Consider the following 14,789-nt stretch of genomic DNA (forward strand, 5'->3'; position numbering starts at 1 on the left):
AATAACACAACAGTGTTAAGTTTCATCTTATTAAAATGGTAGCAAATATTCTTTGAGCAAAAGATGAATATTTTTTCCAAAAAGTCAATTTTAAATTAGTTCTGTACAGCCATACTGCATTGTATGTGTTTTGTTGGGATAGACAAACTGGTCCACTCTTCTTCCAATAAAGTTTAAAATGAACTCCATATTGCACAAAGTAAATTAAAAAAGATCAATATGTCTTCCTCAAAAAGGTAGTGGGAGGGTCTTGCAGCCACTTTCTTATTGTCCTTCTACCTTTAATCTCTGCCTTGGAGAGGGGGAGGGGGTTAATCTCTACCTAGCCTCCTCCCCTTGCCTATTACTGGGACAGTATTATCCTACGATTTCCTTTTCAGTGAAGAGGTGTCCACTGGTGTCTAATTAAGTGTTTGCAAAATTGAAAGTTTCTTCTTCACGATGATAATCCTTTGTGTGTTCTATAGTGAAGGAACAGAGTTTGTACTCTGCTTCATGCTGGTGCCTAGGCGGGGAGGATTTCTCAGATGGTGCAGCTGAGGGTGAAACTTAATCTACCATGGGGGCCATGGACCCCTGAGGAGTCATTAATTCCCATTCACCTCTCACAGTAGGTGTATATGATACATATAATATTGCATGGCTATTATAAGTGCAAATTATCTTTACGCATCATGTAATGCTCCCATCAGGCAATTGCAAATAAGAGAGATTAGCAAAATGTCGAGAAATAATGCCTTTCTATCTTAATCTAAAGTTTCACATTTATTGTGCTTGTGTAACTCTTACATCATATTAATAAATCATGTAAGGAAAAAATGGAACAATTGGGTGTGTCTAACAAGGTGTCAGCAAGTCTTTGAGCAGCAAGAAGAATGTAACTAGATAAGCATACATTCTGAAGTAGTGGAGATACTTTTGTCTGCCACTGAGGTTATCGTGTGGTCCTTTATTTGCTTCACGCAAACAATTCTTGAGTACGTTTCCACATTTTTCAGAGTCATGTTTACAGAGCACTTTTCTCAGAATACATTCATCTTCTATTTATAGATGCTTCCCATCAATTAAAAGAAAGCAATGCTTTAAGCATAGTCTACAGCTATTTGCTGTATTAGAAGAATAGTATATTTTACATGCTTTCCTAGAAATAGTTGACTCGGATAATCTAATGTGATGTGAATCCGAATAAATAAGAAGAAGTTTAAAAACACTTAATTTCCTTTATGTTTTTGAGTTTGGGGGTATTCCTGTATGTCAGTTTGTCCCTGTTATTTCTAATGAAGAATTAATGGGAATAAAATCTGGATATTTTATATTAGGGCAAATTGATGATAATAACAGGTGAGCTCTCACAACTGCCTTGTGTAGTAGCATTAATGCTTCTCTATATATACTAGAAATATCTCATACATTTTAAATAATATTTGCCCTTTTCATATATGCATCATACTGGTGGCTCACAATGATTAATTAGTCTGCTGAACTCTTTCCTGTCTTACTACTGTAGCAGAAATCCTTGCTATTAGTCTGTCACTTTAACATTGCATGTCATACTATAAGGCCTATATCTCATAATTCAAGGGGGTTTTTTGTCATCCTGGTTTTTCCTGTATGGTATGCTGACCCTCCTCTATATTGGAAAGACCTGCCTGATCTGTATTACCAGCAAAGTGTATATTTATAAAATTTAAATCCAGGCAGTACAAATAAAAAGATTTATGAAAATGCAGGGATAGAACCCCCTCCCCCCAGAAATGTCCTAGATTATCTTCTGGATGGCATAGCTCACAGGCTGTTAGAGATTCACACGTGTAGCTGAGAATCAATTTCTTAAATAAAAAGTAATTCTTAGGTTTCATTTATAGAAAGAGATTTTAGGTTGGGTTTTTACCCTCTTTTTAACTGGGTAGTTTATACAAATTTATATCTTCCTTCTCCTTGCACTCATTTCTCACTCATCGATTCTCTAGTTATTTAGGGAAGCATATGACCTTCTTCTTGACTATTATTTTTCCTCACCTCAGTAACGCTAGTGAGATTAGATTATCACCTTCAGGTGTGGCAACTGAGAAGAAAATGTTTTGATTATCATATGCAGGACCATCACCATTGGTGGTAGCAATTGTTCTCCAAATAATATCTGTGGAGTATGTCTGCTGTAATGACATAAATTTGAGTGTTTGATTTTCAATAACGTTACAGAGGTCCTGATCATATCCAATTCTAGCCATTGTTACGTACAGTAGATTATGAATAGACTAGTTTTGCCATATTGCCTATAGACTAGTTTTGCTGTATTGCCAAATAATTTTGATCAAACTATTTCTGCTTCAGTCATTTCTCATTCATACATATCAATATATGAGCCAAATGTAAGTGAATGCATTTTATTATGAGAGTTTTCCCATAATTTGAAAAGAATCCACATGGATTAGGCAGCAGTGTCAACTGAAAGCAAGCAGGGGAAAAATGAGGGAGAGAGGCAAACGAGGCAACTAGTCTGCAGGGATAAAGAGTTGTGTTGTTTCATTTTGGAGAAAAAGAGTTTAGAACTACATTTACTTCAAGGTATGCATCATAGTTGGGAACCTTTTCACATCATACTCCTCTTTGGTGTTTTCAGACTTAAATGCTACTGTGTTCCAACTTCATTTGAAAGAGCAATAGGATATCAAGATATAGAGAATACTATGGAAAATTGAATTATATCTTGCTATATAAAATATAATAGAACAATATCTCTTCCTCGCTTTTCTCAACTATTTTTGTTGATGACAGCATTACCCTTGTAATTAACATGGAGGTAATAGGGAATGTAGTAAATTCAAAATTATTATATATGTAATGTTCCTGTATTTATTGGTGTTTTTTACATGAAGTGGTATTTCAGAGCTGAATTCAGATAGCCAGTACAGTAACATTCCAAAAACATTTGTTATTATTGCTTCTTTTAATTTATCCATGGGAGGCAAATATTTTCTTTTGTTATTTAACTTCTTGTGGGAAGTTATTTAACTTCTTGTGGGAAGTTAAATATCTACAGAATGTATTAAAAGGCTCTAAATTCAGTTGACTGAGTTAAAAGATTTCTATTGGGATGTTCATCTAGTTTCTCCCTTGCCATTATCTGTTTCTCTTCAAGTTTGATAGTCTTCCATTTGATTTAAAATAAGTATTTTATCATTTCATTGCAGAATGCAAAATACAGGTCCAAATTCCCTCTTTTTTTTTTTTTTTTTGATAGAACACAAGTAATAATTTAGACTAAAACTCTTTCAATAGAGAATCTTTGTAGTAGGAGTGTATGTAATATGTATTGAAAGGTGAAATACAGCAGACTAAAAAGAGAATAATTTCTTGCTGGAAAACTTGTGGGGACTAAATGCAACAGCAGAATTGAGCTTTGAACCGTAAGTACCATAAGCAAAGTTACCATATTAAAAACTCCATCTAAACAAGGCTAGAAAATACTACTGAGCATTACTTGCTCCATAGTGAAGATTAAAGCATCCTATTATGAATCAGGAGACAAACATACTAAAAGCAAGAAACTAAAAACTGTGAAATGCACAGGCTTCCTCTTGGCTATGGGTAGAGGATATTGGAAGAAAAAAAGAAACCTTGAAAGAAAGCTGAAAGATATCTTGGAAGAAAAATCAGAAAGGAAGTTCAAAACTGAAACTATTCAAGAATGTTTCTGCTTTTCTCTTTCCATTAACCTAGACAATAGAGATGAAATAGCTGGTACAGAATGGAAAACAAATCTTAAAAGGAACTATTATTTTACTAAAGAATCCTTACAAACTCTTTACAATCTTTACAAAAACTCCTGTTTGTCCCTATCAAACCAACAATTCCAGAGTTTCTTTTACTTTACCTCATTTTAATGCCTTAGATAAAGACGTTAAATGAGTACATAAACAGTTAGATATAATGTTTCTAGGAGATCAAGTCCAATTTTTGGATAATCATATCAGTGGCATATAGTATTGTGTAATTAGTTGCATGAAATGAGATGGAAAATTCAGTTATGTACCTTAAACACTACTTTCTAAAACTCAGGTTTGCCTTAGAGATTACCAGATTACTTTAAATATGATTATTTAAGAAAGGCCAATAACATCCTTATTGTCAAACCTCCATACCTTAAGTTCTCTCAGATAGCTTGCTTTCTTCATCTAACAGGCAAATTAGCCATGAAGCTTATTTTTACTATTTACAACCTAGACCCTTTATCTGGGTTTTCATTATCTCAGCAGATTTGCTCTTACTATGAGCTGCTTCATAGGAACAGATTTTCTGCTGGACAAATTAACTGTGATACTGCCATTAGTTTCCTCACATCTTGTGCATTGGTTATGCACATTGATAAAACAATTATAAACTGTATATTGTTCTTTTTCACGTACCGAGCTTGTAGTGTACATAAGTAGCATGGAAGTTCCATGAAACAGATGATTTTACTGATTATAATACAGTTGGTTTTGTTGTGTGGTCATATTTTATACTAATATATCAATTTTTATTAGTTGGCCTATTTACTGAAAACCTGGAGGCTGGGTTCTCACAACTGACATAGTCTCTTACAACCACTAGTACAGAAGTTCATAATAATTCTTGGTAGATTTCTTCTTAAAAATCCATAGTTGCAGCATTATTGTCAGATGTGGACAAGTTTTGCCAAGAATTTGAGCTTTAATCAGCATTTATTGTGGGTGGATGTGAAAAACAAAAGAATTTTGTGGGCGTAAACAGAAAAAAATCACATTTTTTCTCTGAACAGCTGTATAATAGCCACTTTTAAAAGCTAAATAGTAAATACAGAAGGAAAGGGTTTCACACCATAGAATGTAAGGCAAAATATTTCTGGCTTCCATATTGTGGGAGTTATTATAGAGTACAAAATGTTAAGTAAAAATTTGCTGTATGCTTGGACAGCTGACACTTCAAGAAATGAGTTGGAAATCAGAATCCTTTTCAGAGCCATGCCAGTTGCCAACCACTTATGGCTTTGGAACCAATTGAGAAGTGAGGGATACACACAAATGCTTTATGATCTATAGCTTGTCATACCTATATTTTGTAGAGATTTTTTTCATAATAAAGCTTTTGTGTCATGTGTAAAATTCAGATTTGTTTTTAAACCCAGAAAGCATATTCACCTTAAAGTTAATATATCATTCCTATGTATATGTAATGTATAACTGTAAGACAGAGTTGGTAAAGGTCATATCGTTTATTGACCAGTTATTATCACTGAGAAACATTGACAAGCTTTTTAACACATAAGCTTTCTTGATATCTGAAACAGAAAAAGCATATTTCAAGGGCAAAGAATAGCTGAGAAAAATCACTCAGAGTATCAGAAATATCACATCTTTGAGAAAAAAAAATGGTGGATACAGCTACAGGAGATATTAGTGAAGAGTGGGAGAAAAGAAATGACAGATTCTACTGTATGTGTTTTGAGCAAAATAGTTGCAAATCCTGATTCAGTAATCTAACATTGATTATACTTTGGAAATAGTTTGTCATTTTGAAAGAGTTGTCAAAAAACCATGTAATGAATGGATTCTTTAAAAAAAAAAAAAGGACATAATCCAATAAAGATGTTTTTCCTTGTGAAACACTTCTCCCCAGTTTAAAAAAAAGCCCACACATTACTAATTGTATCTCTCTCTTTCATATCTAAAGCTTTCCCCAGACACAAGTAGCTGTTGCAGGTGGTGGTTTTGATTTTCTGAAACTAGAACATTCAATAACAAAAATTGCAACCTAATAATCTTAATAAATTACAAATTAAAAGTTAAAAAGAAAAATACTTCTTATTGTCCTATTGACAGAGAACAGGAAAACTTGCTGCTTCTTGTCCTGCTTTTTTGTCAATGATTTTTTGACCACCTGGCCATTTCTTTCCTGATAAAGGTTTCTTGCTGCAATGGACAATTTGGCCTCTGACTTAGGCTTGTCACCAGAAGTTTGTAGTTGCTATATTACTGTCTTCTGTTCTCAGTGACTTTGGGGGCAGACTTCTTTTACCATCTCACAAGTACTGTTCATAGCATGCTGAATGTCCTCAAGAAATACAAACACCATCAGTTTAGGAATGTAAATGTCTTCTGATTCTTGTTTTGTAAAGGTCTTTACACATGGTTGCTTGGTATAGTTATTTTTGAATTTTCTTGTGAATTGACTCTGGGATATTGACCCTAAAGGCATTCTGAAATAAAAAGCCAATGAGCAAAAATGACAGGAAAGCCATCATATATGGTGTTGTGAAAATAGGAAATGTGGGTTTCATTTGTTGCTTCTTCTGCAAGGTTCATTACAGGGACTTCATTTCATTCATGTATTACGCAATTATTATTTTTAGTCTCCTATAAGAGATTTCTTCCACAATTCAAGTGAGAATGTGATTACTGGCTCCAAATCAAGGGCTGGGTATTTGTTTGCTTAACCTGACAAATGTTTTTTATGATATTTGGAGCTTCAGCTTGGGCTATGTAACAAAGCTTGTTAGGTATGAAGGAGGAAGCATCTACCCAATTCCAAAATATAATCTCACTGGAAAAATAGGGTAGCAGCTAAGCAGTGTTTTAAAGATGGAAGTGGATGCCTAAAGAGTTGGACTGATCTCCAAATGATTTTGAGGATCATATTCTGTTCGGAGAAAATGCTTTGCTGTTGAGTCACTTCCTAGCTGTATTCAGAGCTTTGACAGACTGAAAGCAAACAACTGCTGGTTCTCTCTGGCTATCCTGAGTGTTTGTAGTATCAGAGTGCTGATGGGTAGAAGGAAAAGGGAAGAAAAGTTTATAATTTGGAAAGGTTAGTACGCTTCGTAATTTAAGGTTGGAGGGAGACTCCTATTAGAAATAGGTAACTAATTTCTCTACCTTTTTTCACAGTAGAGACCCATGGAATTTCTTTAGAATTCTGCTCCTGAAAGTAATAGGAAATAAAATTAGGTCAATATTCTAGAAAGTTGGGAATTCTGTACAAATATTGATATTTGTGCTATGCTGGATATTTGTTGGTTACAGGTTTCTTTCCCTTATTTGTTCTTTTGAGTGTCCAAGTGACGATGTAAAGATCAGATTTTTCTGAAATAAACAGAAAGTTATTCTTAAAATGGCTGCTTTGATTCCTATGGATAACTTACAAAGTAAGGTATATAAGCAAGAATATCAGAATCTGGTACTGACTTATCAAAAAGTGAAAATGTATGGGACCATATTCATTTTCATTGGTTTCTTTAGGTCAAATATTTCTGGATTTCAATATCTGGCCATAAAACATATTTGAGATTTAATGATATTCTGCAGCAATACAAAGTGAATTATTATTTACTAAATACCTGTGTAGATGGCATGAATTATCTGTCCACCTGATCACATTGCTTTAGTATTGAAAATTTGTATTTATTTGTTTATTTATTTTGTATTTCCAGGTAGAGATTGAAAAGCTGGACTATCATTACTATCTGCCTTTGTTTTTTGATGGGCTTTGTGAGATGACATTTCCATATGAGTTTTTTGCTCGTCAAGGAATCCATGATATGCTGGAACATGGTGGAAACAAGACTCTTCCTGTCATTCCTCAGCTCATTATCCCAATAAAAAGTAGGTGAACATGTGGAAAAAAAATCCCTAAAATTGTATTTATATAGTGTAGATTTTTGGCAAGTTGCTAATTAAGCAATAAAACATGACAGGCCATATATTTCATGGAGATTATTGCAAACGTGAGTAAATTGTAAGGTATAAGGCCAGGAGGCTTATGCCTTCAATCACCTGGTACATGCAGTAATCCAGAAGAACAGACCTTGTCCTTTTGTTCATCCTACAGCTGTCTTATCTTTATTCATTAGATATCTTTTCTATCATCATTCTCATTACTTTGCATATACATATATCTATCTAAATTGGGAGTTCTGCCTGACTAATTAATGTTGTATACAAAATTTTGGCATTTAAAAAAATATTAATCTTGAAGCTTTTATATATTCAAAACATAGTTTTTTGTAGAAAAACTATGTGAAAGGTAATAAATTATTGTAATACAAGCACACTATCATGAAAACTCCAAGTGTAATACTGCTGAAACTAAAACTTCTTTTCTTGAAACACCTAGCCTTTCAGATATATTGTTTTGTTCTTTCCTGTTTCTTTAGATCAGTACCTTGAGGAGATATTATTCTGAACCATCATCCTTCTTTAGTCAGGTATTATGATTCCTAAGTCTGCATGCTACACCTATACTAATAGATGTTCATATTTGTTAAACTTGGCTTCTCTTTTATTGTTGATCAGTAATGGTATCATTGCTGTCCTTTGTCCTGTTTTCCTGAGATGATTCAGCATCCATGCTAATACAGAACAAAGCGGGGTCATTGTATTTATGATACAGAATGAATAGTTGAATACAGTTTTGGAAAAGGGGGAAGGGAATGTAGTTTGGAGCCTGATGATGATGATGATGATGATGATGATGATAATAATAATAATAGTGTTGGAAGAGTTAGAATGGTGAGATTTTTCATTCAATTTATTCTCCATTTAAAAAGATAAATTACAGATGTCATTATCTCTAGCTTACTGTGGATTTTGAAAATGTCAAAAGGAATATATAATATTCAGAATGGTTATTCTGTAAGTGACACTTGTGAAAGGTTATGAAAACAATGTTACAGGGTTTTCTCTCTAAAAGAGAAACATATAAAAAGAGGAATCATGTCATTTCTTTAAATCTTTATATTCCAAACATCGCTCAAATATATTTATAGTAGTATCATTTTTTTGGAAAGCTGAAATCATTTCTTCAGAAAAGACTGCAAGTTTATGACAGCAGCTACTCAGTTAGGATTTAAAAGTCTTGCTGAGACCAGAATCTAGCTTAGAAATAATTACCTGGAAGCTTTAGCTGTTACACAGCTTTTAGCATTGGAAAGAGACTGCTAGGTAAGGGTATTTATATGGGTTTTAAATCAAGTCAGAATTTATGATGCTGGAACACATTCAAGAATCTGCTAGCTAAATTTAGTTGCTGGTTCTGCTTTATTGTACAGTGCTTATTTTTTTAGTTAAAAAAGCTTCTGTATTGGCTTTAATGTGTGAATCTAAGTATTATCAATGATAAAAGCTTCTTCCTTATTAAAGCCATATTAATATTAAAAAAAGACACCGCCATCTCAAGGAATCTGAAAGTGTGCACTGCTGAGTTTTTAAATTTGCCATGACTGTGTAATATAGCAGTGTAGTCAAAGTGATACATTTCTGTGACTCAGCTGCATCCACAATAAACTCAGCTATGTTTTACACATATTACTGTCCCTAAGGTGTCCCACTGGGTGAGTTATATCTGATTAACCAGTCTTCTTCTAGACCACTACCATATTTCTACTGTGAAAGAGTGAATCAATTGATTGTCAAGCAAGGTAATATGTATGATGGAGGAGAAAGGGATAAAAGAAAGACAGAAAAATAACTCTACAGATAGAATGCTTTTAAAAGCAGTTTTCTCTCCTGCATGTTCATCAAAGGGAAATATTAGTGAAGAATTACTCTCTAAAAGCATTTTAAATTGAATATTAGACTTCTGTATTGTATTTTAATGATTGAAGAAATCTGTCCTCCACCCATCCTTGCTGAAAGTTCACACTTTTTGAACACTATATCATTAAAGATGAAAATTATTTAATGAATCTGTGGGTTCTTGTAAGCCCAAATCCTTTCAACAAATTTTCTTCTTGTTATGCAAACAGGCAATGACTAACAAAAGGCAGATAATTGAAAGTAACAGGTCCAGTTTCTTTCATAAAATACCTGAAATATGATTAAAATAATATGGAATAATGCTATTTAGTTGAAAAGTAATTGCTTATTTCTGTTTGTCATGTTGAAAGGCAATCTTTTTTTTTTTTAAATTCAGAGGAAGAAAAAAATCTCAGGTTGGAGGCATTGATTTCTCAAAGAGAAAAATGTTCAAAATATATTTTGATTTCTCAAAATAAAAATTCAAAATATATTGTACCTTGCAGTGGCAAAGCATGATAAAATAGTTTATAAATATAGTCATTGCATGGCATAAAACCCAGGAAAAACAAAGTACCTGTATATGTCAAACTTGTAAGGAATCCAACTAAAAATAAAAAAATGCAAAATCAGAAAATGTGAATACTTTAAGATGTTAAGACTTTTTACTCCCTGTCACAGAAAGTGTAGACAAACCCATCATCTGAGTTATTTAAACTAGAGCAAAGATTCATAAATTGAGATATATGGCCAATGTACTTTGTAGTGGTATTAAGAAAATTCTGATGCACAGCACACAGCAGAATATCTTCTTTACCAGAAAGATCCATATAGTTATTTTCATATTACAGACAGATAAAGAGGTAGAAGGAGGCTAATTTTGCCCCACATCACAAACTGCATTGGTGGCAGCAAGCAGAACACAACCCAGACACACAAAAAGTGGCAAGCAAACCTTCCAGTAGGTCACGTGAAAGTTCCCTTATTTTTAGGGAACAGAGGGATCATGGCCCCACCATATCTTTCAATAATGCACTGATGTATCTTAAAACTTACTTGTGGCCTACCATTACTTATAGCCAGGCAAGAATAGATAGGAAAAGGGGTGTGAGGGTGAGAGATGTCTATTGTGCCATATGATTGTCAATGGAAAACTCCTCTTCTAAATTCTGTGTGGTCATTGTGGAAATGTAAAATTTGTTTTGATACTCATTTTTTGGGCAAATTATTGCTTTGAATTTTACATTTGCCATAGCAAATGACAGATCAGAAAAGCCATAAGTCCTTTCGCTTGCTTTCATTAGGCTTCTGCAACTCTGAGATTCCTGACCGCAGAGTTCCTCAGATTCAAAATGAGACACACGGGCAGACAGAAACACTGAAGGGGCAGGAATTTTCTACACCTTTGCCTGATATTTTACGAGTAATATCAGCAACATCCAATACAGTGTGTAGAAGCACCTCCTCTCCTTTCAAAGGCAGTGAGCATGCTACCATTTACATTTTCTTTGCTGGCAACGTAGTTGTAAGAGTGTCCAACCCCTTCACACACAAAGCGACCAATCGTTCCAGCTCCCACACTCTAGTTCGTCGCAACTGACTTCTGCTAATGCAATTGTTTGTGGAGCAACTCAGTGCATCTCCCTTCTAGATGTATATAAAAAAAGCCAAACCACAACAAAGCATCAAACCTAAAATAAAACCAAAATATTTTCAGAATGGCATTACTTTTAAACTCAGATCTTCTCTATTTTATAACTGCACTGTCCCAAATGAAGGAATAGTATGCAATAGCACAGAAGTCGAAGTGAATAGAGATTATTAGTAGGAACATCTTGATATAGCTTTGCTAATGAAGATCTTGGATCACCCTCTTGCCAGAATCTTTTCTGTTCTGTGCTGTAAATCCTAAAACAGACACGTAGGCAATCTCAACTTAGGCCTAGAAGCCAATAAAGCTCACATCTTCACACATAAATTCTAACTTAGATGGAAGAATTGTTTCTGCACAGTTGCAGTCAGCAGACCAGCACTTCTGATTGAGTCCAAAAAGAATAATCTCTATCCTAAGAAGCATTGAAGTTTTCCTGTTTGAGGCTTTTTCTATGCTGTTAAAAATCCCTTCTGTGACATAGTAGATCAAAGATACCTTAAAGTTCATTGAAAATGTTTCATTAAGGGAAACAGATTTTTTGTGAGTCAGATACAGAGAAATGCACAGAGCAGTCCTCCCTCAGTGTCACCTACAGTGCCCTTTTTAATCTTTAATAAATTTCTAAATTAAACTGATTTCTGTTTTCTTATTCTCCACATTCTATTTGCATGTAAGATATGCCTTGTTGTCTTGGACAACAGTGTAGTTAATTCCCATTTAATGTCAAATCAGTGTCACTCTTGCATTTAAATAAGTTGAACCTGTTGCTAGCAGTTGTTCTAAGTACATTTATATTTAGATTTCTCCTCATATCTATTCACTGTACTTAAGAGTATTTAACAGTCATTAAATACTTCCTTATCTCACAGAATGCTGGAATATTTTTATGGAATAAATATGGTTTTCTGGGCTGTTGTCTTTTTCTTTCTGTAAATCATGTAAGTTGATTTCTGTCATCTACAGAAAATAAATTGAACCTTTAATGGAATTGGTATCTTCCTCCTGACTCACTGTTGCTTTTCAGAACCAGTTCTGGTTAAGATCATAGGCTGAAAATTAACTCTAAACAAACTTTATAGATTTAAAATGCTTTTAAAGAAAGCAAAGGTCTCAGATTTAAAAAAAAAAAAAAAAAAAAGTCTTGATTCTTAAATACCAAAGCATTTCTCCCCTGTAGGCTCCATCAACCAGTACAAGTGATTGCAATTAGAAGGTTTATGTTAGATTCGTCCACTCAGAACTGGTCGTTTCATGTAGTTTCAAATGGTATAGAAACTAGATTCTTCATTACTCCTCTTTACTCCTGGCTATGAGGAGAAACTGTTGCTCATTTAATAAAGATAAATCTCTTCCATGTTTGGAAAGTTAAATCTGCAATTAACATCTCACTTTTGAAGTTGGAGTTAGAGCTATTCTCCTCTGAATTTATTAATTTATTAATATTTAACATTTATTAGTACTGAATGTCATCTGCCATTTTATCACCCAGTCATTCTGTACTCTAAAGTCCTTCTGCAATTCTTCAGTCAGCCCTTGTCTTTGGCATCAGCAATCACTTGGTATGATCAGAAAACTTCGGTACTCATTAGTAAACATCTTTTCTAAATCACCTATGAAACTACTGAAAAACATGAACTTCAGCACAGATTTCTGCAAGGCTCTACTAGTGATACTCCTCCTCTGTGGCCATTTATTGTTGCCTTCATTTCCTATCTCTAAACAATTATTTATTTATATGGACACCATGGCAGTTAAGTGTTTCAAAAGCCTTCAGTTAGGCTTATCAAATACGGAAGTCTAAGAAAACCATATTATCAGGCTTTTCTTGTCCACATTCTTCTTCTTCAAGGGCCTACAATACATTTAGAACACTATATTAATTTCTACAGTACAGATACCAATATTACTGGTCTTTGGTTTCCCAGAACTTTCCTGAAATCATTTTTAAAAATGGCATCACATTTCATTGACAACAAAGCTGTTTTCATTGAGAGGGTGGGTGCAGTTTAGTAGCTTGAGGCAGCACAGGGGAAGGAATGTACATCTAGGAATGGGTGGAAACTCTGGCAACTGGCATAGCCACTGAGAAGGTTTTTGGGACTCTATTCTCAGGGTATTTATACTAGTTAATTAAACAAGGTCTGCAAATGTTAATAGAATTCAGGTTTTATAGGTGCTGATTTAGTAAAAGACTACAATTAGAAGCACAACTAAAGCTGAAAAAAAAGCCACTGACTTTCTCTTAGTATTCTGCTAGATCATGTTTCTTGCAAGTGTCGATGAGTCAGTTATGGATCTTAGCCTTTTCTGCACCTTAGGCTTTGGCTTTACAGGACAAAGTCTTTGATGACAAAATTTGCCTAAGGTTTTCATGCCTTGCCCCCTGTTCATCCTTCCCCTGACCTCACTGCAATGCATCACTCCTTCAGTTGTCCTGGAAGGAATAGCTGTACACCTATATTGTAAATTGGATCAGGATCTTACCTGACTTTTGAAAAGTGCAGAACACAAGGTTGTTATTCTGGTTTTTATTCACTCTTGATTGAAACACCATTTTGTAACAGCCTTCATTACTGTTCTGTAAAATTAGCATAATACTTCTATTATATAAGTTCAGGTAGTTGAGTATTACACTTTTTGAAAGGTTTGGCCGAAATTCTCTGCAAGAAAAGTATGTCCACTTTAATCAATTGCATTTTGAGAACACTTCATGTTAGCAGTTATTTAAACCTGGCTCTGTGAATTTAAGAAAAGAAGCCCTTGATCAGCAAGATTAAGTAGATTACCACAATCGAAGCATCTTTATCCTGAGTGCTTGTTGCCCTGCAGGAGACCTGCTCTATGTATCTTGTTCTGCTTCAGGCAAAGAATTTTCTAAAACAGGTGCCTCGTTTACCAGCTGGGGGCGGGGAGGGAGATATGAATGCAAACTAAATTGATTTTAATCTTTGGTTGTAAGACCCAAATAGAAAATGGAAACTGTCAGTGCATTTCTAAACATAGATTCACAGGTGTATTTGAAAAAGGGGTTGAATATAATTAAAGGCCAGTGCAAATTAAAGGGAATTAAATTATCAACATAACTTCAAATATAACTACCAAAATCTAAACTTTAATATTTAGAGACAAGATGGAAGTTTGGGGAATCTGATTTGATTCTGTAAAGTTTAGGCTATCAACGTGCTATCTGGGGAAGAACGTTCTGATGCAATCTCTTCTGTGAAAATACGTTGCGTCATTGAAAAGATCCACCATATACTGGGAGAAATGCTGTCATGTTTCCTGGCTTATAAAATGTGTCAATCCCAAAGATGAGAACTCTGGCTTCTATCATAGGCAACATCTGAGGCTGAGATAGGATTTTCCAAACTGCCACATAAAAGTAAAACATAAAAATAAAAAAATATCAACTTACATAGCTTCTAGGTCTTTTTCTTTGAGATGTCAGAAGTGTTACTCAAGGAAAAGACTTTAATGTTTTAAAATAATAATTCCTATTGCTTCATATGTAAGCTGCTTCTATCTAAATGGATAAGCAAAAAAGTGGCATACATCTTAAGAAAAGTCTCTGCTCTTAAAGGAAATTAACAAAAGAAAATTCT

The 14,789-nt window shown here is 34.2% G+C and overlaps 1 protein-coding gene across 3 annotated transcripts in view; it reads left to right on the forward strand.

The window, feature by feature from the left end:
- Positions 1-14,789, forward strand: part of PACRG (parkin coregulated) — a 260,040-nt gene that overhangs the window by 137,016 nt on the left and 108,235 nt on the right. For all 3 annotated transcript variants that reach the window (XM_054822698.1, XM_054822696.1, XM_054822697.1), the window contains exon 4: positions 7,451-7,622. In XM_054822698.1, coding sequence (XP_054678673.1) covers positions 7,451-7,622 — 172 coding nt within the window. The remainder of the gene's footprint in view (positions 1-7,450; positions 7,623-14,789) is intronic.

The sequence above is a fragment of the Grus americana genome, chromosome 3, assembly GCF_028858705.1.
Source record: "Grus americana isolate bGruAme1 chromosome 3, bGruAme1.mat, whole genome shotgun sequence".
Lineage (NCBI taxonomy): Eukaryota > Metazoa > Chordata > Aves > Gruiformes > Gruidae > Grus > Grus americana.